At 37.6% G+C, this 25,237-nt stretch overlaps 1 protein-coding gene across 1 annotated transcript in view; it reads left to right on the forward strand.

The window, feature by feature from the left end:
- Positions 1 to 25,237, forward strand: part of LOC123552656 (E3 ubiquitin-protein ligase rnf213-alpha-like) — a 123,284-nt gene that overhangs the window by 24,399 nt on the left and 73,648 nt on the right. The window contains exons 11-22 of the mRNA XM_053540035.1: positions 1,146 to 1,454; positions 3,809 to 4,106; positions 6,629 to 6,902; positions 10,021 to 10,177; positions 13,039 to 13,259; positions 14,189 to 14,362; positions 19,557 to 19,715; positions 19,990 to 20,157; positions 21,009 to 21,255; positions 22,153 to 22,380; positions 23,417 to 23,603; positions 24,639 to 24,775. Of these exons, the coding sequence (XP_053396010.1) occupies positions 1,146 to 1,454; positions 3,809 to 4,106; positions 6,629 to 6,902; positions 10,021 to 10,177; positions 13,039 to 13,259; positions 14,189 to 14,362; positions 19,557 to 19,715; positions 19,990 to 20,157; positions 21,009 to 21,255; positions 22,153 to 22,380; positions 23,417 to 23,603; positions 24,639 to 24,775 (2,559 nt within the window). The remainder of the gene's footprint in view (positions 1 to 1,145; positions 1,455 to 3,808; positions 4,107 to 6,628; positions 6,903 to 10,020; positions 10,178 to 13,038; positions 13,260 to 14,188; positions 14,363 to 19,556; positions 19,716 to 19,989; positions 20,158 to 21,008; positions 21,256 to 22,152; positions 22,381 to 23,416; positions 23,604 to 24,638; positions 24,776 to 25,237) is intronic.

A 25,237-nucleotide genomic window follows, 5' to 3' on the forward strand; every position in this document is an offset into this window, starting at 1 on the left:
GTCACATTGACCCGGAACAGTTAAACTCTTTCCGGATGATACCTTGAGAATGCTTGGGCCTGGGATCATGAAACTTAACAGGAATGTTGTTCATGACCAGCAGATGACCCCTGTTGATCTTCTGGTCAGTACGTATAAGGTCAAGGTCACATTGAACCAGAACAGTAGAACTTTTGTTTACAGTGAGCATATAATTTCTGTTCCTTGTTTTACCTGTGGAATGGGATGTACTATGTGATAACCAGCGTTGTTGGGCAGGCTACGTCCAATACGTTCTTAGCTCCTAACTTGTGCAGTTCTTAGTAAGTAATTACCAAACTAAGTCACACCATTTATGAGCATTATGTCTTGGCCAGATTGGATAACCGCCCAGATGCTCTAGACTTATGGCCGTTAAATTACTAAGGACTGAAAATTGACAGTGTTTGCTCTCAAACTGTTGTAGTTATTATTCAATGTTCAGCAAACCTTTTCAAGGCTGTCAGGAGTTATAGCCCTTGAATCACTCAAAACTATGAAAATTGACAGTGTCTGCTCTCTAACTTCAGCAGTTCCTAAACAGTGCTTACCAGACTTAGTCACAATGTTTATGGGCATATTATCTTTGCCAGTTTTAATAACTAGGTAGATCTTTTAAGACTTTCTGGAGTGATGGCCCTTTTCCTTATATGTGTAAAGTGATTCCTGTATGTATGAAGTGAAAACCTTAAAGATCTTCTTTGAGAAACAACTGAAGAAATTTCAAAAACAATTTTCCTTATGTGACCCTCTACCAAATTTGTTTAAACCAGCTGTGAAACTTGGGTGAGTGATCAAATAGTCATCATGGCCCTACTAACAACAGTTAACTTAATATTTTAAAGAAAACTACAAATGGTAGTATTATCTTTAATTACATTACACATAATCTAGAAAATATCTGTGAATTTCTTCTGAAATTTTATGCATTTTTCTTGTATTTTTATTGTGAGTGTATAAGAAGAATTATTGTTTAGGATTGGCCAGCTGCGATAAATATTGTTCAACATCAGTTAAATTATATTGTAGCCAATCTTTTGTTAATATGGTTGAAAATGCAAGTATTCTTTTGTACAGTTTAATTGTATGTGAACCACTTCTGATGTTTCGTTTAACATGTATTGCAGCAAGGGATCAAGAGAAGCTAAAACTTCTGTCAAGAGATTGCGTTGAGAGAATCGTTCAGGCAGTGTCTGTCATTCAAAGCTGTGTTACATCTCTCCTTAATGGAGAAATCACTGTGGGCAATCTGCACAACATACAAACCAATGATCTCAGTTTTCCAGAATTGTCAGAACTTGCCAAGCTTGAAAAACAACACACAAAGGAATTCATCAAGAAAGCAATAGAAATCAGAAAACTGGAAATGAAAGCCTTTGATAGACAGTCGAGGCTAATCACAACACTGACATCACTTTGTCAGCATCTAGCAAGTGGTAGTATAGTTTTTTCTTTTTACATTGTCACCACATCTTTACATTTTTGAATTCCAGTCAAAATTGTGTCAAGTCATGACTTTCTAAGCAGTTAAACTTGAAAAAGTGAGTTAAATTTTGATGATCTTTAAATGTGTGACATTGTGAACACTGCACTGAAAGGTAGAGGCACAGAAATCACTGGTAAATTCATTTATTCTAACACTTCAATTATAAGATTTCCTTTTTTATAATCAAAGAAGGATTTACTGTGTATTGTCTTGGCAATTAAAACATGTTTCGCAAAATGACCAACTTTCGGCTATTTTAGCTAAAAAAAAAGACTCCAGATTAGTATCCCTTCCTTAGGTGTAATTCAAACATGTAAGAATGGAAATTGATTTTAGCTTTGTGTGCTTTGTTGGCAAATCAAACAAGATTTTTCGATCAGATGCGTTGTAATTGATCACTATGGCCTTTGGGTTTCTTGATTTGACTACTATGCATGTGAACTCAAAACCATGTTTTCTTTGTCAACAAAGCACGTAAAGCTAAAACCTATTTCCATTCTAACATGTTCGAATTACACCTAAGGAAGAGATACTATTCTGGAGTCCTTTTAATACGCCCGTTTGAAAAACGGGATGTATTATGGGAACGCCCCTGGCGGGCCGGTGGGCGGGATGGCGGGCGGGCGGCGTCCACAGACTTTGTCCGGAGCATATCTTCTACATGCATGAAGGGATTTTGATGAAACTTGGCACAGTTGTTCACCATCATGAGACAGAGTGTCATACGCAAAAACCAGGTCCCTAGGTCTAAGGTCAAGGTCACACTTAGAGGTCAAAGGTCAAATTCAAGAATGACTTTGTCCGGAGCATATCTTCTTCATGCATGGAGGGATTTTGATGAAAGTTGGCACAATTGTTCATCATCAGGAGACGAAGTGTCATGCGCAAGAACCAGGTCCCTAGGTTTAAGGTCAAGGTCACACTTAGAGGTCAAAGGATACAAGAAAGAAAACTTTGTCCGGAGCATATCTTCTTCATGCATGGAGGGATTTTGATATTATCTTGGCACAAATGTTCACCACCACGAGGCGGAGTGTCATGCGCAAGAACCAGGTCCCTAGGTCTAAGGTCATGGTCACACTTAGAGGTCAAAGGATACAAGAATGAAAACCTTGTCCGGAGCATTTCTTCTTCATGCATAGAGGGATTTTGATATGACTTTGCACAAATGTTCACCACTACGAGGCGGAGTGTCATGCTCACGAACCAGGTACCTAGGTCAAAGGTCAAGGTCACACTTAGAGGCCAAAGGTCAGATACAAGAATGACTTTTGTCCGAAGCATTTCTTCTTCATGCATGGAGGGATTTTGATGTAACTTGGCACAATTATACACCATCATGAGACAAAGTCTCATGCGCAGTTCCCTTCTTTAGAATTACTTCCCTTTGTTGTTACTATAAATAGCTTATATTGTAACTTTTTCATTACTAGTCGTAGGGAAAAATCGAGACCACTTTTCTGTAGTACAACATGCATGCTACATCCAATTATGAGATGTATTTTGACCAATCTCTACCTGGTAAAGATTTTTGTGTGGACTTTTTTTTTTTTTTGATTTTTTTTTTTTTTTTTTTTAAGATTATCTTCCCTTAGTTGTTACTATAAATAACTTATATTGTAACTTTTTTATAATTGACCGTAGGGAACAAGATCACTTTTCTGTGGTAAAACATAGATGTTTCTTTCAAATTTTAGGTGTATTTTAAGGTATCTCTACCTGGTAAGGAGTTTTTTTGTGGACTTAGAAAAACAAATGACTTACAATGATTACTAAACAACCACAAAATTAAAATTTCATTTGCAAATACAGGTGCTTTGTTTGTTTGTTTGTTTTGGGTTTAACACCGTTTTTCAACAGTATTTCAGTCATATAACGGCGGGCAGTTAACCTAACCAGTGTTCCTGGATTCTGTACCAGTACAAACCTGTTCTCCGCAAGTAACTGCCAACTTCCCCACATGAATTATCAGAGGTGGAGGACTAATGATTTCAGACACAATGTCGTTTATCAAATAGTCACGGAGAACATACGCCCCGCCCGAGGATCGAACTCGCGACCCCGCGATCCGTAGACCAACGCTCTTACCTACTGAGCTAAGCGGGCGGGCTAAATACAGGTGCTAAAGTAAAGGTGCTAAAGTAAAGAAATTTGCTGTGACGGGCGTATATTGTGACATTCTGGCACTCTTGTTTTATATACAAACAAATACAGAAATATAAAATGTATAAACAAAAAAGCAAAACTTTAACATCTATTTCCCAAATTAATTTTGCATTATTTTTTTTGGTAACATTTTTATAGTGGACAGAAGTTCTGTTGATAACACCCTAAGGAAGCAAGAGCATCTGGAAGTCCACAAAGTGAAGGAATTCTGTGTACCAGCAGCTGTTAATGATGTAACAGACTTGGAAACATTCCAGCCAAGGTTGTGTGCATTCAAAATCTCTCAGGCTGTCCTTGATTTGTTGCCTGATCTACAGACATGCAGTGAAAGCAGTACTTTCATGATGTTCTGGACTGCGGAATGTCAAAGTATGACAGACCACTCACCAAAGCTAGATGATATAGTGCCACAAGTTTGGACAACAGTGAAGAAGAGGTTGTTATTTTTATAGCTGTATAAATCTGCTGGCAGTTTATCTGCTTTTTCGTACTTATAAAAAAGAAAATGTTTCTTTAAAGTAAATTCAGGTTTGTTTTTAGCTCGACTATGCATAGAATAGTAGAGCTATTGGACTCACCCATGCGTCGGCGTCTGCGTCGGCGTCCCGATTTGGTTAAGGTTTTGTATGTAAGCTGGTATCTCAGTAACCACTTGTGGGAATGGATTGAAACTTCACACACTTATTCACTGTGATAAACTGACCTACACTGCACAGGTTCCATAACTCTTTTTTGCTTTTTTACAAAATTATGGCCCTTTTTCGACTTAGAAATTCTTGGTTAAGGTTTTGTATGTAAGCTGGTATCTCAGTAACCACTTGCAGGAACGGATTGAAACTTCATGCACTTATTCACTGAGATAAACTGACCTACATTGCACAGGTTCCATAACTCTATTTTGCTTTTTTATGAAATTATGCCCCCTTTTCGACTTAGAAATTCTTGGTTAAGGTTTTGTATGTAAGCTGGTATCTCAGTACACACTAATGGGAATGGATTGAAACTTCACACACTTGTTCACTGTCATGATCTGACATGCACTGTATAGGTCCCATAACTCTACTTTGCAATTTTTTTAAAATTATGCCCCTTTTTCGACTTAGAAGTTTTTGGTTAAGTTTTTGTATGTAAGCTGGTATTTCATTATCCACTTATGGGAAAGGATTGAAACTTCATGCACTTGTTCACTGTCATGATCTGACATGCACTGTATAGGTCCCATAACTCTACTTTGCAATTTTTTCAAAATTATGCCCCTTTTTCGACTTAGAAGTTTTTGGTTAAGTTTTTGTATGTAAGCTGGTATTTCATTATCCACTTATGGGAAAGGATTGAAACTTCATGCACTTGTTCACTGTCATGATCTGACATGCACTGTATAGGTCCCATAACTCTCCTTTGCAATTTTTTCAAAATTATGCCCCTTTTTCGACTTAGAAGTTTTTGGTTAAGTTTTTGTATGTAAGCTGGTATTTCATTATCCACTTATGGGAAAGGATTGAAACTTCACGCACTTGTTCACTTTATGAGCTGATAAACACAGTGAAGGTTCCATGACCCTTTTTCCCATTTTTACAAAATTATGCCCCTTTTTCGACTTTTGTATTCATTCAATTGACAAGGCTGTTGAATAGTCGAGCGTTGCTGTCCTCCGACAGCTCTTGTTTATATGCCCACCTCGAGTGGGGGGTATTAAATATGTGAACACCTAACAAACTTTATGGGCATTATATCTCGGCCAAGTTCGACAACCAGCCAAATTGGCACTTGGATTATGGCCCTTGAATTAATATCTGCGAATTTAGCCTTGTTCGATCTCTTTAAGTAGAACAGTTTTCATCCCATCTTGACTAAACTTGCTGACAAAGTTTGTAGATATAATATCATGGCCAAGTTTGATAACCAGCCAAATCCCGCCAGGCATTCTTGGATTATGGCCCTTGAATTACTTGAAATTTGCAAATTTAGCCTTGTGGCCGTCTAAGTCGAACAGTTTTCATCCAATCTTCACCAGACTTGGTGACAATGTTTGAAGGCTTAATATCTCATCCAGGTTTGATAACCATACAAATTGCTCCAGGCACTCTTGGATTATGGCCCTTGAATTACTCAAAATCATTTTATGGTATGTAACTGAATTTTTAGAAGGACGTATTTTGTGACAGTCTGGCACTCTTGCTGACAATGTTTCTTTCAAAATGCATCCATCAGCACCTTTGTGAAATTTCACAATACTGACTTCAATTATATTAACAAGAATTTGTTTGTTGCATCTTTGTGATCAACCTTTGTGTAATTGATTGTAAGTTTTTAGCTCCACTATTCGGACAAAAGGGGTGCTATTCTATTCGTCCCTGGTGTTGGCTTCGGTGTGAGCTTTCTTGGTTAAGGTTTTTGGCAACCTTTGTTTTTAGTTGCTGCTGTGTCTTATATCTTACTGTAACTTCACGTTAGCATTTTTTGGCATGCAAACAAGTATGTACAGGGACTAGGCCCATTATACACAATGTCAAGGTCACCAGGGTGTTATTCTTAGGTTATTTTTAAGGTTAAAGTTTCTCTGCAACCTTTGTTTTTCTGTCATATCTTAATAACTATTGCTTATATCTTACTGTAACTTCATATAAACAATTTCCAGCATACAAACAAATTATGTGCTTACTTTTAACGCTGAACATTGTGCACTCAGTTACCCATGGGGTATAATAATGTGGTTTGCAAACAGCCAAAGTTTTTCCAGTTAGCTGTTGAAGTTTTATTTACCTCATTGATCTGTTTCTTTTGGTCATTTTGAAATACGAAAAACACATTGTATAAATTATAATGTAATCAGCCCAAAAGCTGTGTTTGGTTATGAATTACAAGTTCATGATGCAGTAGAAATTTGGCTTTTAAAATTCATTACTGTTTGCAGTGACATGTATTGAATCAGAAATATTATTTTATGTATTATAAAAGGTGGGACAAGATTGCAAACAAGATGCAGACTGGAGAAATCAAGTTTAGAGACTTTGAGAAAGTCCTTGGTAACAGATATAGAGAGGATTTTGACAGAATGATAATAGAAATGAAAATTCTTGGACTTCCAGACAACTGTATACAGAAACGTGTTGACCAGTTACAGAAGTATAGACAGTTAGAAACTTGTGTGAAGGGAGCAAGAACTGTGCTTAAATTTTCAAAGGATTATGACCTTAAGGGAGATTTTCAACAAATCAGAATAATTGCAAATGTAAGTTTTCTGTTTTGTTGTATTTACTTGGTGCCAACCAGTCACCGGATATAAATCGGGGTTTTTCCTTTGCCATTTTATGAAAGCTCATTTGTAATTTGAAAATTCAAAAAATCAGTCGGACGTAAAACATTGGATATTTTGAGGCTCAAAGGGGGTAATGAAACACACCTCATTAATCAACATGGCAGAATAGTCACCGGACACATATTTAGAAGACTGATAATACTATTTCACGATGACATTTTCCATGAAAAAACGATTATGTTCTTCTGTCATCTGCGCCTTCTTAAACATGTTTTCTCCATATTCAAAGGGTTACACTATACAAAGGGATGAACTACATAACAGCAGTGTTTTACCTGTGTTACCATTTAAACGAAATTCTGTCTGCAGAAAATATTTCGGAGCTTATTCCACTTGCAATCACACTGAGCCAACAAAAATCAAAAATCAGTTTGCTGTTTTCAGAAAACGAAAAAATCTATAAATATGTTTTAATACAATTGAGGCTCAAAGAGGGGTTAAATATATATCAATCGATTGTGTTTTCTGGCCAGTAGTCACCTCTCTTTCAGTATTCAACACGTGTCCAAGCAAATGAAGACGTTGATTCATTTGTAAAAACAGTATTTTACTGACGTATTAACTAACTGTGAGGAATGAATAAAACAGGAAACGTTATCTGTAGTTCCATGCAATAATTGTTTGAGACCCACTTGGTGCCCCTAAAAGCAATGAATATTGCACATGCCTTTCCAATGCCCCAAGGTCAGAGGACAGCAGTTTTGTAAACACATGTGATATATGGTACAATATTCTTCGTTAATACATACTTGTCAGGTCAATGCTGATATATGACAGTCAAAGCAAAATGCCAAATGTTTCTGATTAGCCGATAACTGCGATATAATCAAAATAAAGTCATAATTATGTTTGTCCGGTATATATTCCTATCTGGTGACTGGTAGGCACCCAGTAATTCCTTAAGTTAAAAGTCACCAAATAGTGATCATATCCAAGGAACTTTATAATTTAGCCCTTGCCCTGCTAAATTTCTATGATGAACTTTTCGGTCTTCCGATTTGGACAGTACCAGTAACTGTAATCAAGGGTGTTTACGAAAAAGATACTGGCTGAATAGTGAACAGTATAGATCATCATCAGACTGCACACATGTGCAAGCTGATCATGATCTACACTGGTCACAATGGCAGAATCAGTCATGCCCAGCATGGTAATGGTTAAGAGCCTGAATGTTACATTATTCAGAAGTAAATCAAAAGAATAGAGAATTATCAAAAAATTTGTTAACTGATAGATAGAAAATGTTTGTAATACAATTAAGATTATGGGCCTGCTCTTTAAAACATCTTTTTTATTCTTTTTAGCTCACCTGTCACAAAGTGACGAGGTGAGCTATTGTGACCGCTTGATGTCCGACCAAACTTCACAGGAATGATCCTTGGTTGGCCCCCTTTCAAAATTGTTCAAAGAATTGAATTCCATGCAGAACTCTGGTTGCCATGGCAACCGAAAGGAAAAACTTTAAAAATCTTCTCAAAAACCAGAAGCCCTAGAGCTTAGATATTTGGTGTGAAGCATTGTCTAGTGGACCTCTACCTAATTTTTTCAAATCATGACCCTGGGGTCACTTTATTTTACATAGGAAAATCTTAAAAAATCTTGTTCTCAAAAATCAAGAAGCCCTAGAGCTTAGATATTTGACATGTAGCATTGCCTAGTGGACCTCTACTAAGGTTGTTCAAATCATGACCCCGCCCCAGGGGTCACTTGATTTTACATAGGAAAATCTTCAAAAATTTTCTACAAATAAACCAGAAGGCCTACAGCTTAGATATTTCACATGTAGCATTGCTCAGTGGACCTCTACAAAATTTGTTCAAATCATGACCCCTGGGTCAAAATTGACCCCGCCCCAGAGATCACTTGATTTTACATAGGAAAATCTTCAAAAAATTTCTGAAAATAAACCAGAAAGCCTAGAGTTTAGATATTTCACATGTAGCATTGCCTAGTGGACCTCTACAAAATTTGTTCAAATCATGACCACGCCAGGGGTCACTTGATTTTACATAGAAAAATGTTCAAAAATTTTCGAAAAATAAACCAGAAGGCCTAGATCTTAGATATTTGACATGTAGAATTTCCTAGTAGACTTTTACAAAATTTCTTAAAATAATGACCCCCGGGGTCAAATTGACCCTGCCCCAGGGATCACTTGATTTTACATAGGAAAATCTTCAAAAAATTTCTAAAAATAAACCATAAGGCCTAAAGCTTAGATATTTGACATGTAGCATTGCCTAGTGGACCTCTACAAATTTGTTCAAATCATGACCCCCAGGGTCAAAATTGACCCCACCCTAGGGGTCATTTGATTTTACATAGGAAAAACTTCAAAATTTTTCTAAAAATAAACTATAAGGCCTAGATCTTAGATATTTGACATGTAGCATTGCCTAGTAGACTTCTACAAAATTTGTTCAAATGATGACCCCCCCCCACCCCCTGGGTCAAATTGACCCTGCCCCATGGGGTTACTTGATTGTACATAGAAAAATCTTCAAAATTTTCTAAAAATGAACTAGAAGGCCTAGAGCTTAGATATATCACATGTAGCCTTGCCTAGTGGACCTCTACAAAATTTATTCAAATCTTTACCCCCCAGTGTCAAATTGACCCAGCCCCAGTGGTTACTTGATTGTACATAGGGAAATCTTCATAAATTTGCTAAAAATAAACCAGAAGGCCTAGATCTTAGATATTTGATATGTAACATTGCCTAGTAGACTTCCACAAACTTTGTTCAAATCATGACTCCCGGGGTAAAATTGGCCCCGCCCCAGGGGTTACTTGATTGTACATTGGAAAATCTTCAAAAAAAATTCTAAAAATCATCAGTTTGACATTTGAAACATGTAGCTCATATTACTCAGGTGAGTGATCCAGGGTCATAATGACCCTCCTCTTCTTTTTTATTAGGGAAAATTGAATGTAGTTTTAAATGTAAAATTTCATGAATACGAAATCATGTGACAAATTTTCTAAAAAGATGAACGTTGAGATATGCTACATATATATTTATCAATTACAGCATGGAGAAAGTGACCTAGAGATGAGATCTTTCGATGACAGTGTGATGAATGCCTGTGATTTTCTCAAGGACCTCACTCCTCAGAGAGAGAAATGTCTAAAGATGTTTGTAACATGTAGACCTTTGGTCCAGTGGCTTAAAGAATCAATGAAAAAATGTAAGAAATTGAAAATTTATTGACAGTAGTTAATGGTTCAAAGGAAATTTCTTATTAATCCCCCGCCACAAATGCTGGGGGGTTATAGGAATGGTCTCCGTCCGTCCTTCCGTCTGTCTGTAACACTTTCATGTCTGCTCCATATCTCCTAAACCCCTTGAAGGATTTTCATGAAACGGGTCAAATGATCACCTCATCAAGACGATGTGCAGAACCCATGAGTCAGCCTTGTCGGTTCAAGGTCAAGGTCACAACTCAAGGTCAAAGGTTTAAGCCTTCCATTTTGTGTCCGCTCTGTATCTCCTAAACCCCTTGAAGGATGATCATGAAACTTGGGTCAAATGATCACCTCATCAAGATGATGAGCAGAACCCATGAGTCAGCCATGTCGGTTCAAGGTCAAGGTCACAACTCAAGATCAAAGGTTTGAGCCTTCCATTTTGTGTCCGCTCTATATCTCCTAAACCCCTTGAAGGATGATCATGAAACTTTGGTCAAATGATCACCTCATCAAGACGATGTGCCGAACCCATGAGTCAGCCATGTCGGTTCAAGGTCAAGGTCACAACTCAAGGTCAAAGGTTTGAGCCTTCCATTTTGTGTCCGCTCTGTATCTCCTAAACCCCTTGAAGGATAATCATGAAACTTTGGTCAAATGATCACCTCATCAAGACGATGTGCAGAACCCTTGAGTCAGCCATGCCGTCTCAAGGTCAAGGTCACAACTCAAGGTCAAAGGTTTTAGCCTTCCATTTTGTGTCCGCTCTGTATCTCCTAAACCCCTTGAAGGATAATCATGAAACTTTGGTCAAATGATCACCTCATCAAGACGATGTGCAGAACCCATGAGTCAGCCATATTGGCTCAAGGTCACGGTCACAACTCAAGGTCAATGGTTTGAGCCTTCCATTTTGTGTCTGCTCTGTATCTCCTAAACCTCTTGAAGGATAATTATGAAACTTGGATTAAATGATCACCTCATCAAGACGATGTGCAGAACTCATGAGTCAGCCATGCCGGCTCAAGGTCAAGGTCACAAATCAGAGTCAAAGGTTTGAGCCTTCCATTTTGTGTTCATTCTGTATCTCCTAAACCCCTAGAAGGATTTACATTAAACTTGGGTCAAATGATCACCTCATCAAGAACTCATGAGTCAGCCATGTCAACTCAAGGTCAAGGTCACAACTCAAGTTCAAAGGTTTGAGCTCTGTATCTCCTAAACCCCTTTTAGGATTTTCATGAAACTTGGGTCAAATGATCACCTCACCTAGACGATGTGCTGAATTTATGGGTCAGCCATGTCAGTTCAAGGTCAAGGTCAAAGGTTTACCCTTTCACTATCCATATCAGTGGCGGGGGATTTAGCTGTCTTTCAGACTGCCTTATTCATAGAGATGTTGTACTACCTTGTTGAATTGGTTTTTAGTTTATTCTAACATCATCCATTTTGTTTTCCTATTAAACAAAGAAGGCTGAAAATTGTGTATTTTTACACAACTGTTTATTTTTCTGAGGTCACATTAAATTTTATAACACTATAGCATTAAACGGCATAGCGACACACTGGAAACGAAACCAGCAGAATATTTAATGGATGTTGTCAAGGATGTACATATCCTTGATAATGTGTAAGAATCAAAATAATATATCTCAAACAGTGATTTGCTCTAGAATAAAATCATTTTTAGCTCATCTGATTTTTTGAAAAAAAATGATGAGTTATTGTCATCACTTGAGCGGTTGTCGGCGTCGGCGTCGGTGTCGGCGTCGGCGTCGGCGTCTGCGTCGGCGTTGCCTGGTTAAGTTTTATGTTTAGGTCAGCTTTTCTCCTAAACTATCAAAGCTATTGCTTTGAAACTTGGAATACTTGTTCACCATCATAAGCTGACCCTGTATAGCAAGAAACATAACTCCATCTTGCTTTTTGCAAGATTTATGGCCCCTTTTGTACTTAGAAAATATCAGATTTCTTGGTTAAGTTTTATGTTTAGGTCAATTTTTCTCCTAAACTATCAAAGCTATTGCTTTGAAACTTGGAATACTTGTTCACCATCATAAGCAGACCCTGTACATCAAGAAACATAACTCCATCTTGCTTTTTGCAAGAATTATTGCCCCTTTTGGACTTAGAAAATCAGTTTTCTTGGTTAAGTTTTATGTTTAGGTCAGCTTTAATCCTAAACTATCAAAGCTATTGCTTTAAAACTTGCAACACTTGGTCACCATCATAGGCTGACCCTGTACAGCAAGAAACATAACTCCATCCTGCTTTTTGCAAGATTTATGGCCCCTTTTGGACTTAGAAAATATCAGATTTCTTGGTTAAGTTTTATGTTTAGGTAAACTTTTTCTCTTAAACTATCAAAGCTATTGCTTTGAAACTTGTAACACTTGTTCACCATCATAAGCTGACCCTGTACAGCAAGCAACAACACTCCATCCTGCTTTTTGCAATAATTATTGCCCCTTTTGGACTTAGAAAAATCATTTTCTTGGTTGAATATTATGTTTAAGTCAACTTTTCTCATAAACTATCAAAGCTATTGCTTTAAAACTTGCAACAGTTTTTCACCATCATAAGTGGACACTGTACATCAAGAAACATAACTCTATCCTGCTTTTTGCAAGAATGATGGCCCTTTTTAGACTTAGAAAATCATGGGTAGGACAATATTTCTATTATACAAAAAAAATCAGATGAGCGTCAGCACCCGCAAGGCGGTGCTCTTGTTTGTCATTTAGTTGCACCCTTGTGATATAACTCCTTGGCATCTCCCAGCAATGATTTTATTCAAAGACAGATCACTCTTTGTGATACATTATTTCTTAAACTAGTCTGATCATGGCATTATATATTTCAGCTGGATTGAAAGAACTGAAAGTGTTTGTTGACCTGGCATTCATGTCAGCTGGAGACGAGCCAATTAACATTGCACGTGTTCAGTGTCTACACTCGGCTGTAACAGGGTATGCCCCACTCATATTTGACCTTGATGAGAGGAGTGGATACAAGGAGCTGTTGAACCTTTGTGCAGTGGTTTGGAAGGAGCTGGATGCCAATCCTAAACTACCTGACAAATTGGTAATTATTATTGATGTTTGTTAATACTTTTCTACATAAAATCAAGAAAATGGTCATGTTACTGCAGCCAGTTCACGACTGATCGACATCCAGTACTGAAAGTCAGATCATGGATAGACACTGGACTCTAGTACATGTGGCATAGCTTAAATTAAATGCAGACACTCATTTACCAATCCTGTTGAGGTTTAAAACCATTTGTTTATATGATAAACATACTTTTCTTTGATCATTTTTATGCCCCCAATGGGAGGCATATTAGTTTTCAACTGTCATTCAATTCGTTCGTTCGTTCGTTGTCGCAATGTTTACTTTTTGCATGAAGGCACTTTACCCGCGAACCACTGCACCCAGGACCTTCAAACTTCACATGCTAATAGTACTTATTGAGTACACGACCCCTATTGACTTTGGGGTCACCAGGTCAAAGGTCAAGGCACTGCGGGGGCATTTGTCACCATATGTGACAGCTCTTTGTTAAAGAATAATTTGAACCAGTTGTAGCATTATTATAGTGTTCACTAAATTTCTGTATCATGAAGTAACCTCTCACTTAAAAATCATAAACAGTTACACTTTACAAAAATTTAACCCTTAGAAAATTGAATAAAAAGTTCTGAATGTTACCTGGTTTATCTGAAGCAACAGTATCAAATTCTCACAGACCCCACACAAGTTTTCGATATCATGACAGTGCCAAGTTCAGACTTGAATTACATTTAAACAAAATTATGCACTTCATTTTACTTGCTGTTGTATGCAAGCTTGTATAAGGTAGAAAGCTATGATGTTATTTCAAATTTTGGATAATGCTGCTGTAAGACAGTTTTTATTGTACTTAAATATACTGTATATAGTATTATGACAGCTTTTATAAATGAACTTGTTAATGATATCATAAGTTGACAGAAATAAGGATATTTTTACAGCAAGACACAAATCGCCAGCTACAGTGGCTGAAAGAGATCAAGAAAGCCCATGGTTCAGTAGAAGTTACCTCTCTTATGCAAGCTGAGGCCATCAACGCCAATGGAATATTTACAGTTGGTAAAAATGCATGGAAAAGGGAACTTGTGGCACAGAAAACTGATGCAACTTTAATGGTAAGTGATTCTGTAAATGTTATGTCTTCTATAATACTAGAAGTTAGAAATGGTGGATGGCCCATGATCCTGTTCTGCATATTAACAGATTTATGCCTCTTTCCCTAATTGACCATTTTTGGTTAAGTTTTTGTACGTAAGCTGGTGTCTCAGTAACCCCAATTTTGAAACAAAACTGTTCATTGTGATGTAATGCACAGGTTTTGTAACTGTTGGTACCTTTTTAGCTCACCTGAGCCAAAGGCTCATGGTGAGCTTTTGTGACCGCTCAATGTTCGTCGTGTGTCCGTCAACATTTTCTAAACATATCTTCTTGAAAACCACTGGGCAGAATTACACCAAACTTCACAGGAATGATCCTTGGGTGGCCCCCTTTCAAAATTGTTCAAAGAATTGAATTCCATGCTGAACTCTGGTTGCCATGGCAACCGAAAGGAAAAACTTTAAAAATCTTCTTGTCCAAAATTACAGGGCCTAGGGATTTGATATCTGGTATGTAGCATCATCTAGTGGTCCTCTACCAAAATTATTCAAATTATTCCCCTAGGGTCAAATTTGGCCCCGCCCCGGGGGTTACATGGTTTATATAGACTTATATAGGGAAACTTGTCCAAAGCCACAAGGCCTAGGGCTTTGATATCTGGTGTGTAGCATCATCTAGTGGTCCTCTATCAAAATTGTTCAAATTATTCCCCTAGGGTCTAATATGGCCCGGCACCAGGGGTCACATGGTTTATATAGACTTATATAGGGAAAACTTTGAAAATCTTCTTGTACAAAACCACATGGCCTAGGGCTTTGATATTTGGTATGTAGCATCATCTAGTGGTCCTCTACCAAGATTGTTCAAATTATCCCCTAGGGTCAAATATGGCCCTGCCCTGGGGGTCCCAAATTTTACATAGACTTATATAGGAAAAAAAGTTTAAAAATCTTCTTCTCTGAAACCACAACACTTAGACCTTTGATATTTGGTTTGTAGCATTGTCTTATGGTCCTCGACCAAAATGTTCAAATAGTACCCCTGGGGTGAAAAGAGGACCTGAACTGGGGGTCCCAACTTTTATATAGACTTATATAGGAAAAAACCATATGACCTAGGCTTTTGATATTTGGTATGATGCATTGTCTAGTAGTCCTCTACCAAAATTATTCAAATTTTGCCCCTGGGGTTAAAAGAGGCCCGCCCTTGGGTTACTTAATTATTATGCGAGTTATATAGGAAAAAAATACTTAAAAAATCATCTGATCCTATTTCCAAGACTGTTTAATTATAATTACCAGATGACCTCAAGTAATATGATGTCACTTCACTGTGACCTTGACCTACTGACCTACTTTCCTGTTTTTTAAGATACAGCCTTGAAATTTTGATGACATACAGTTTTGCACATCAGTCGTAAAACTGAATTTCATTAACCATGAATATGACCTACTGACTTTCTTAATATTGACATTTGAAACATGTAGCTCTTATTACTCAGGTGAGCGATCCAGGGTCATCATGACCCTCTTGTTTACAAGGTTGAGCTCTTGTTAAGCCCCCTTTAACATTAATACTATATGTGACAAAGCTTTTGAATAGTTGAGCATTGCTGTCTTGAGCTCTTGTTTATACATAATGTTGCCTGTTTTCAATCTGAATTCTTTTTTAATGCTTATTAGTCTGAGTTCTGCCGAGGATTTCAGCATGATGGGCCCATGGCCCATCTTCCTTGAAAACATGGGGCCATTCTGAAACTTTTTGGGCCATTCAAAAAGAATCAAATTTTACATTTAAAAAACTTTACCGTTCTTACAAAAAAACTTTACCTTTCTTATGCTTTAAGAAGTGCAAAGTTTTTTAAATGTAAAATTATACACAAAGTACACGTCATTAATTCTCTTTTCCTTATAACTTAACCATGTATGCTCAACCAATAAGTTCTTCTGAAAGCTCTGTTTGTCAGACGTTTTACTCTTACTTTTTCGCTTTACGCAAATTGCTTGACTGGGTGGGGGTCTGATCACTCTGTGATTCAGAGGTTGTTGTTTAATGTTCAGCGATATCTATAGTTGAATCGTCGTTTTTGTTCAATGTATCATTTTTATGCCCCCGAAGGGAGGCATATTAGTTTTCAACTGTCCGTCCATTCGTTAGTTCGTTCGTTCGTTCGTCACGTTAACTTTTTGCATGAAGGCACCTTACTTGCGAACCACTGCACCCAGGACCTTCAAACTTCACGTGCTGATAGTACTTATTGAATATACCACCCCTACTGACTTTGGGGTCACCAGGTCAAAGGTCAAGGTCACAGGGGCCAACGTTAACTTTTTGCATGAAGGCACTTTACTCGCGAACCACTGCACCTAGGACCTTCAAACTTCACGTGCTGATAGTACTTATTGAGTACACCACCCTTACTGACTTTGGGTTTACCAGGTCAAAGATCAAGGTCACAGGGGCCAACGTTAACTTTTTGCATGAAGGCACTTTACTCGTGAACCACTGCACCCAGGACCTTCAAATGTCACATGCTGATAGTAATGCTGATAGTACTTATTGAGTACACCACCCTTACTGACTTTGGAGTCACCAGGTCAAAGGTCAAGGTCACAGGGGCCAACGTTAACTTTTTGCATGAAGGCACTTTATTCGCGAACCACTGCACCCAGGACCTTCAAACGTCACATGATGATAGTACTTACTGAGTACACCATCCCTACTGACTTTGGAGTCACCAGGTCAAAGGTCAGTGTCACAGGGGCCAACGCTAACTTTTTGCATGAAGGCACTTTACTTGCGAACCATTGCACCCAGGACCTTCAAATTTCACATGCTGATAGTACTTATTGAGTACACTACTCCTACTGACTTTGGGATCACCAGGTGAAAGGTCAAGGTCACAGGGGTCAACGTTTATTTTTGCATGAAGGCACTTTACTCGCAAACCACTTCACCCAGGACCTTCAAACTTTACATGCTGATAGTACTTTATGAGTACACCACCCCTACTGACTTTGGGGTCACCAGGTCAAAGGTCAAGGTCACAGGGGCCAATGTTAAGTTTTTGCATGAAGGCACTTTACTCGCGAACCACTTCACCCAGGACCTTCAAACTTCACATACTGATAGTACTTATTGAGTACACCACCCCTACTGACTTTGGGGTCACCAGGTCAAAGGTCAAGGTCACCAGGTGAAAGGTCAAGGTGCTGTGGGGGCATTTGTCACCATTAGTGACAGCTCTTGTTATTTGTATCTTTCCCCGGTGTAACTAAAGTCTGGTTCATTTTCCTAGGGGCAGGAGGACTGAATAATCGCTTTTCCTTTTGGTGCGGTCGCCATTTTGATACAATCATGGTGCAATAATCACGACACATTATCTTTTCAAATCCGTCACAGTGATCTCCCCTTGAGGTATTTCTATCTACCCTGCAAGACCGGCAAACTAGCGATCATTATAGGGTTTGAGTTTCAGATTTTCTGGCGTGCCAAAGGCCCACCGACGCGAAATTTGGTGCGCCATTCATATTTTTTTCGCTCCAATGGCGCAAAAACGCAACCTCAGCAGAACTCTGTTATTAGGGCAATCAATCAAGGAGTTTACTAAGAGATTTTTGCTTATTTCTCACATGTGGAAAATTGATTAAAACTAACTTCCTGTAACTATTTTTGTTGCCTGTTTTTAATCCCCCGCCACAAGTGGTGGGGGTTATAGGAATGGTCTCAGTTCATCCTTCTGTCCTTCCATCCTTTCATCTTCCGTCCGTCTGTCCTTCCGTAACGTTTTGTGTCGCTCTGTATTTCCTAAACCCCTTGAAGGATTTTCATGAAACTTGGGTCAAATGATCACCTCATCAAGATGATGTACAGAACCCATGATTCAGTCATGTCGGTCCAAGGTCAAGGTTACAACTCAAGGTCAAAGGTTTGAGCCTTCCGTTTTGTGTCCTCTCTGTATCTCCTAAACCCCTTGAAGGATACTCTTAAAACATCAAGACGATGTGCAGAACCCATGAGTCGGCCATGTCAGTTCAAGGTCAAGGTTACAACTCAAGGTCAAAGGTTTGAGCCTTTCATTTTGTGTCCGCTCTGTATCTCTTAAACCTCTTGAAGGATAATTTTGAAACTCAGATTATATGATCACCTTATCAAGACAATGTGCAGAACTCATGAGTCAGCCATGTTGGTTCAAAGTCAAGGTCACAACTCAAAGTCTAAAGGTTTGAGCCTTCCATTGTGTGTCTGCTCTGTATCTCCTAAACCCCTTGAAGGATTATCATTAAACTTGGGTCAAATGATCACCTCATCAAAACAATATGCAGAACTCATGAGTCAGCCATGGTGGCTCAAGGTCAAGGTCACAATGCCAGGTCAAAGGTTTGAGACTTTCATTTTGTATCTGCTCTGTATCTCCTAATCCCCTTGAAGGATTCATATGAAACCTGTGTCAAATGATCACCTATCCAAGACAATGTGCAGAACTCATGAGTCAGCCATTCCAGCTCAAAGTCAAGGTCACAACTCAAGGTCAAAGGTTTTAGCCTTCTATTTCGTGTCCGCTCTATATCTCCTAAACCCCTTGAAGGAATTTTATAAAACTTAGGTCAAATGATCACCTCATCAAGACGATATGCAGAATTGTTGAGTCAGCCATGCCAGCTCAAGGTCAAGGTAACAACTTAAAACGTCAAAGTTTTGAGTCTTTCATTTTGTGTCCACTCTGTATCTCCTAAACCCCTTGAAGGATTAACATTAAACTTGGGTCAAATGATCACCTCATCAAGAACTCATGAGTCAGCCATGTCAACTAAAAGTCAAGGTCACAGCTCAAGGTCAAAGGTTTACCCTTTTACTATCCATACCAGTGGCAGGGGATTTAGCTGTCATTCATACTGCCTTGTTGATTTTCATGTAATTTGTGGGTCTATTTTTTACCAGAGTCACACATCTTTCATTGTATTTCACATATAAATTATAACATATATAATTATTTCACATATAAATTATAACATATATAATTATTATATGTGAATTTTAGGCCAAATTGTAACATTAGAAATGTGCTGTTGGTAAAATATTGATGAGGATAAATCTAAATTTATAATGTAGTATATTTATGATTTATTGTACCGTTCTCAGCTGGATCAGCTGGCATATTTGTTTGCAAACTACTTGTGTAGAATTGATATATTTAATGTTTGAATAAAGGTTGTTGCAGACATTATAAAGTTGACAGTACCAGAACAAGAAGGCAAGAGTCAGTTGAGGAACTACACATTCTCTCAGTGCCAGGACCTGCAGAGTCGACTTATGTTGGTGGCAGGGAAGGCGGAGAAAGGAACTGATAGTGTTGACAGATTTACCATGGTAAGATCTACTGTGATTACAAGTGTCATGTATGGGTTAATCATCACCCCCAACCCTTTTGAAGTGGTATATTATGTTTCTCCTTTTCCGTTGGCCGTAGGTAGACAAGGAGAAATAACTGTTCATATTTTCATTTGAATCTAATATATTTTGAATAACTAAAGGGTAATTTCTGCTATAATTTGTGGAATTAATTGTAATTTTTATTTAGTTATGTGTATATACTCACCATTTTTCCCTGTTTGGGATCTAAAATTCATTATATATATTACAGATATTTGACAGTATAACCCGACTTAGCAGTGTATACATGAAGCTTTGTTCATCTGGATGTGTACTGTTTAAAGACTGGACAGCAAGGTTCCTCTGTTATCCAAAGCCAGACCGCCCTGTCTGTGCTATTTTAGAGTTTGGACAAGGTGACGGAGTACCCCAGTTAAAGGTATACATGCAGTAAAAAAATGATGCTCACTTAATGATGGATTCAGATAGATGTAAAACTGTATTTTTTGCTAGTTCATAATTAGCCTTATGTGCATGGTCTTCAGAATGCTGAGAATTGCAAACAATAAAATAATTTCAATACATAAATTATATACAAAAGATTTGTAGTTCCCTTCCTTGTTTCACCTGAGGTACTATATAGTTTGACTTGAAACTTAAAAATACTTATTTACTATCTAAGTCTACACCAGGAGAAACAGTCCCCATAACTCTGATTTGAATTTTGACAGAATTATGCCCCTTTTTAACTTAGAATTTTTAGTTGAAATTTCTGATAAAGTCAAATATCTCTGTTACTATTAAAGCTTTTGACTTGAAACTCAAAATAGTTATTTACTATCAAAGTCTACACCAGGAGACACAGTCCCATAACTCTGATTTGAATTTTGACAGAGTTATGTCTCTTTTCAACTTGGATTTTTTTTTACTGGCAACCATGTGGTTTTGGGACGACCTGTGTATGAAAAGAATTGGAACCACTGCCTTACCCTTGCATGATCGTAAGAGGCGACTGATAGGGTCTTAAGTAACTGTGTGATTCCAGCAGGTATTCAAATTTTGCACTGTCTTATGGACAGCTCTTGTTTCATGAAACCTGGTTTATAAATGGTGGATTATTTGGAGCATATTAACTTGAGGATTGACATTTTAGTTTCAGTATGACAATACTATGGTTTCAAAAACAGCAAATATAACAAATGCACTTCCCAGGACAGAACCTTTATTTCCAGAATTCAAAAATACTGTTTTATTTGGCAATTAACAGTAATTATAATATTTTATTTAAAGGGAAGAAGATCAGTCAAGGAGGACTTGAAGGAAATTATTCCTGAACTTGCTAAGTTTATGGAATCCTGTCTAGAAGAATGGCTTCAACACATCAAAGAGAAACGCAAAAACTTTCTCCACTTGAACTATTATACAGTAGATCAACTGGTTATCCTTCAAAGAGAACTAGTAAAAATGGGGACAGAGTCAGAACCGTCACACCTGGTATACCCCCTGTTGTCTGCCGTAAAGGAAGACTGCACACCAGGTAAAACTTCTGTGTTTTATATTTTGTTGGGTTTAACATTGCATTGACACAAAGGTCATATGGTGACTTTCCAGCTTTGATAGTGGAGGAAGACCCCAGGTGCCCCTCCATGCATAATTTCACCATTAGTGGGCACCTGGCTAGAACCACTGACCTTCAGTAAGCCAGCTGGATGGCTTCATCACATGAAGAATTCAATGCCCCGAGTGAGGCTCAAACCCAAATCGGTGAAGGGCAAGTGATTTGAAGTGAGCGACCTTAACCTTTCGGGCACAGAGTCCCCTAAAACTTTGTGTACTGTATATTAATACTGCTATATATATGAACCAAAGACATTACTGTACAATAATTCAGTTTTGCAGGTATAAAATTTTGTGGTTTGGTCAAAACAGATCATTCATTGGGATATGAATTTATGGATTTCAAATTTTCATCATGGAATGAAGGGGAATTTTACTTGTTCCTTGTGATTTAATTTCAAGGACTTACTAAACCATGAAATCTACAAAAACAATAGTCTTCCATCAAAATAAAATATTTCACAGTATGCAGGAAATACTGTTGTTATATATAATTATTTAAGTAAAGAAGATGAAACAGGCTTTTGGTTTGTTTGATTTGTGTTGAATGCCATTTTCCAACAGTATTTTACCTATGTAAAGGAAGTCATTTAAACTAACCTCTGTTCCTGGATTCTGTACCAATACTGACTCTTTCTCTGCTAGTAGCTGACATGTAAAGCCAAAATATTCCTGAAATGTTAAGGGTTTAAAGTTTATTTCAACAAACATGCACTATGGAATTTACAGAGACTATAAAAATTTGACTATAGTTACTAGTAACTGTTAAAACTTAGATAGCATTTGTAAATAATTGAAAGAATCTTTCTATCTGTAGATGACTTGTTGGAAGCAATGGCTGCTGCTAAGGAAGAGATAGATGGTGATGCGGAGATGGAAGAAGAAAGTGGAAATGATAGTGGTACTGATGAGGTGGAAATGGGGGCTGATGCCACAGACGATGAGAAAAAACAGAACTTTGTACATGAGCTTGTTCAAGCAGGTTATGAGGAGGCCCTAGCGATTCGGGCACTGGAGTATATTGACCCCGAAGATGTAACTGCTGGTAAGAATATCTCTTTATATGAAAATGATAAGTGAATTGTTGTTATAACAGGAGTTCTTTGTGAAAGTAAAAAGCTTGCCTTCATTCCATTTTAAGGGAAAACCTATCAATTAGAACATTATGTGAATTTGTTTTTATTAGCTCAGTTGAGCACAAAGTGCTCAGGGTAAGCTGTTGTGATCACTCACCTTTCGGGGTCTGTCCGTCCGGCGTTGTCTGTCCACACCTTCCTTTAAACAACATCTCCTAAGAAACCGTTTGAAGAAAGTTGATAAAACTAGGCCTGAATGTTCCTTGAGTGGTCCCCTTCAAAAGTTGTTCAAAGAATTGAATTCCAAACAGGAAAGGAAATACTTAAAAAATCTTCTTGTCCAAAACAACAGTGTATAGAGCCTTGATATATAGCATGTGACATCACCTTTATGAAGATTGTGCCCGAGTTGGAAAGAGGCTCCGCCCTAGGGTCCCAACAAGAATTTTCAAATTATGCCCTTTGGGTGAAAAGAGGCCGCACCTCGGGGTCATTTATATGTGAGTTATATAGCAAAAAATTATCTGATATAGTTCCTAGACTGTTTAATTATAATTACCAAATGACCCCAAGTAATTAGGGGCCATTTAACTGTGATCTTGACCGGACCTACTGTTCTTTTTTCTTTTCTTAAGATACAGCTTTGAAATTTCAATGACATATACAGTTTTGCACACTGATCTTAACACTGACTTTCAGTGACCTTGAATATGAACTACGTTTAGCATCAGTTTAACATTTGAAACATGTAGCTCATATTACTCTGGTGAGCAATTCAGGATCATCATGACCCTCTTGTTTAAATATCTTTCACAGTCACTTTTTGCTTTGGTAAAAATTACATTAGGCTTGTTACATACGCACACCACACTATATTCTTTAGCAGTAACTTGGTTTGATATAAACACATACTATTAGAACTACAATAAGTACATGTCTAAATTACATTTACTATTGTATATAAATGACTTACTTGAATTGAATGAATTGTTATATAAATTTAAGGTATTGTCTGGTGTATGGACCATGAAGAAGATACTGTAGCCTCTGATGACTTTGATCGGCCGCAGAATGAGAATGAACCAATGAGAGAGCAGCTTACACAGCGACCTACCTTCAGTGGCTGGAGCAAATCACAGACTAACATACAAACCATGATCACAGCTAACATATCTGGACTGAGAAAGCAGAAGTATGAAAATAATTAAAGCCCAGTATTTTGTAAGAAGCCCTAAAGTGATCACTCTGTCTGTCTATCGAATTTCTCTGGGCATAATTCTAAAAGTGTTGAAAAACTGGGTTTAAACTACGTTCAAAGGTGGAGAAACTAAGCAAAAGGAGAACATTAAAGGAAATTTAAGGCAGTGTACAAGAACTACTGTTGGTAATGTACTTTCTTATATAGGGCACATTCTTATCCACTTGTTTTGATTATGTCGTGGTGCATATGTCTGTCTGTTTATATCCGCCATATTTCATGTCCAGAGTATAGCTCAAGGTATTTACTTTAAGCTGGTCATATAGATAAGTGGCATTGAAAGGATGTGCTGAGCACATAATCCAAGTTGGTAGGTCAAAGGTCAACGTAACAAATTTAGCCTTCATATTTCGTGTCCGGAGGGTAACATAATAGCCATTTAATATGGTATTGACTCAGTCTTGGCATATATAGGTATGGAACAGTAAGATGATGTGCATAATACATGCACCAGGTCTGTAGTTCAAAGTTCAATTTTAAAGGTCACAGCAATGTCAAATCTTCATCACCAGAGCATAGTAAAGTAACCATTCAAGGTCACTTGATTTCATTTTTGACATATTGGTAAGTGGACATGAGACCATTTGCTGAGCACATGAACTTGTTTGGTAGGTCAAATGTCATTGTCACAGAATCTGTTCAAATCTGACCTATTTATTTTGTGTTTGGAGCACAACTTCAAAAATTTCCATTAGAGCTAGGTACATAGGCCATAACATCATTGTTTTGGCCCCTTCAAATGTGTTTTCCTTCAATTATGTGCTGTTGAAATCTCACTTGCAATAGAGAATGTTTTGTGCTCAGGTGAGCAATTGTTATCATCTTTTGCCAGTTGTCTCACATGCATTGTCTTTTGTCATTAATTTTACTGTTAACCGAGCACCAGCACATCAAAAAGCATGAAGCAATTTTGCGTACTTAAAAATCAATCAAAATAGATAATAAAATAGATTCATTGTGTCTTATTAGTGATGTTGGTTCAGCACCATTGATCAGTGATCTCACAGCATTATGGAAGCAGTTTCTGGAATCCATATCTTCAAACATACGAGACTATCTTAGTCTGGAACATCTTGGTCTCATCTTGAAGTATCTTGCAAGAAAAGGTATCTATAGTAAGATTTTTCCTTTATGCGTTATCAGTGAAGACACTAAAATTGAATGTCAAAATTTTACTTTCAACATTTAAGACATAGTTGAAACTCAGTGTCTTGAATTCCAAGGAACTTAGTGGTTTACTGCGAGAGAACACAAGAAATTTGACTTCAAATGGTGCTGGATGAAGTTCCTTATTGCAAAATGTGTTACTGAAACTTCATAAACATGTGCACAAAATATGATCTATACCTTTTATATACAGTTTTAGAGTAACGAGCAATTTGAGATGCTTCTTTTGATAGCTTTTATTTCACATGATTATGCCTATATGAAGATATTTTTTTTTAAACATCAAGACATAAATACATAGGAATCTGACTGACTGGACTCAGATTCATTTCAACACAGTGAAAGTACAGTCGAAACTCGTAACCCAAACTCGCTTACCTCGAAATTCCGCTTTAGTTGAA

This window comes from Mercenaria mercenaria, chromosome 4, assembly GCF_021730395.1.
Source record: "Mercenaria mercenaria strain notata chromosome 4, MADL_Memer_1, whole genome shotgun sequence".
NCBI classification, from domain to species: Eukaryota; Metazoa; Mollusca; class Bivalvia; order Venerida; family Veneridae; genus Mercenaria; species Mercenaria mercenaria.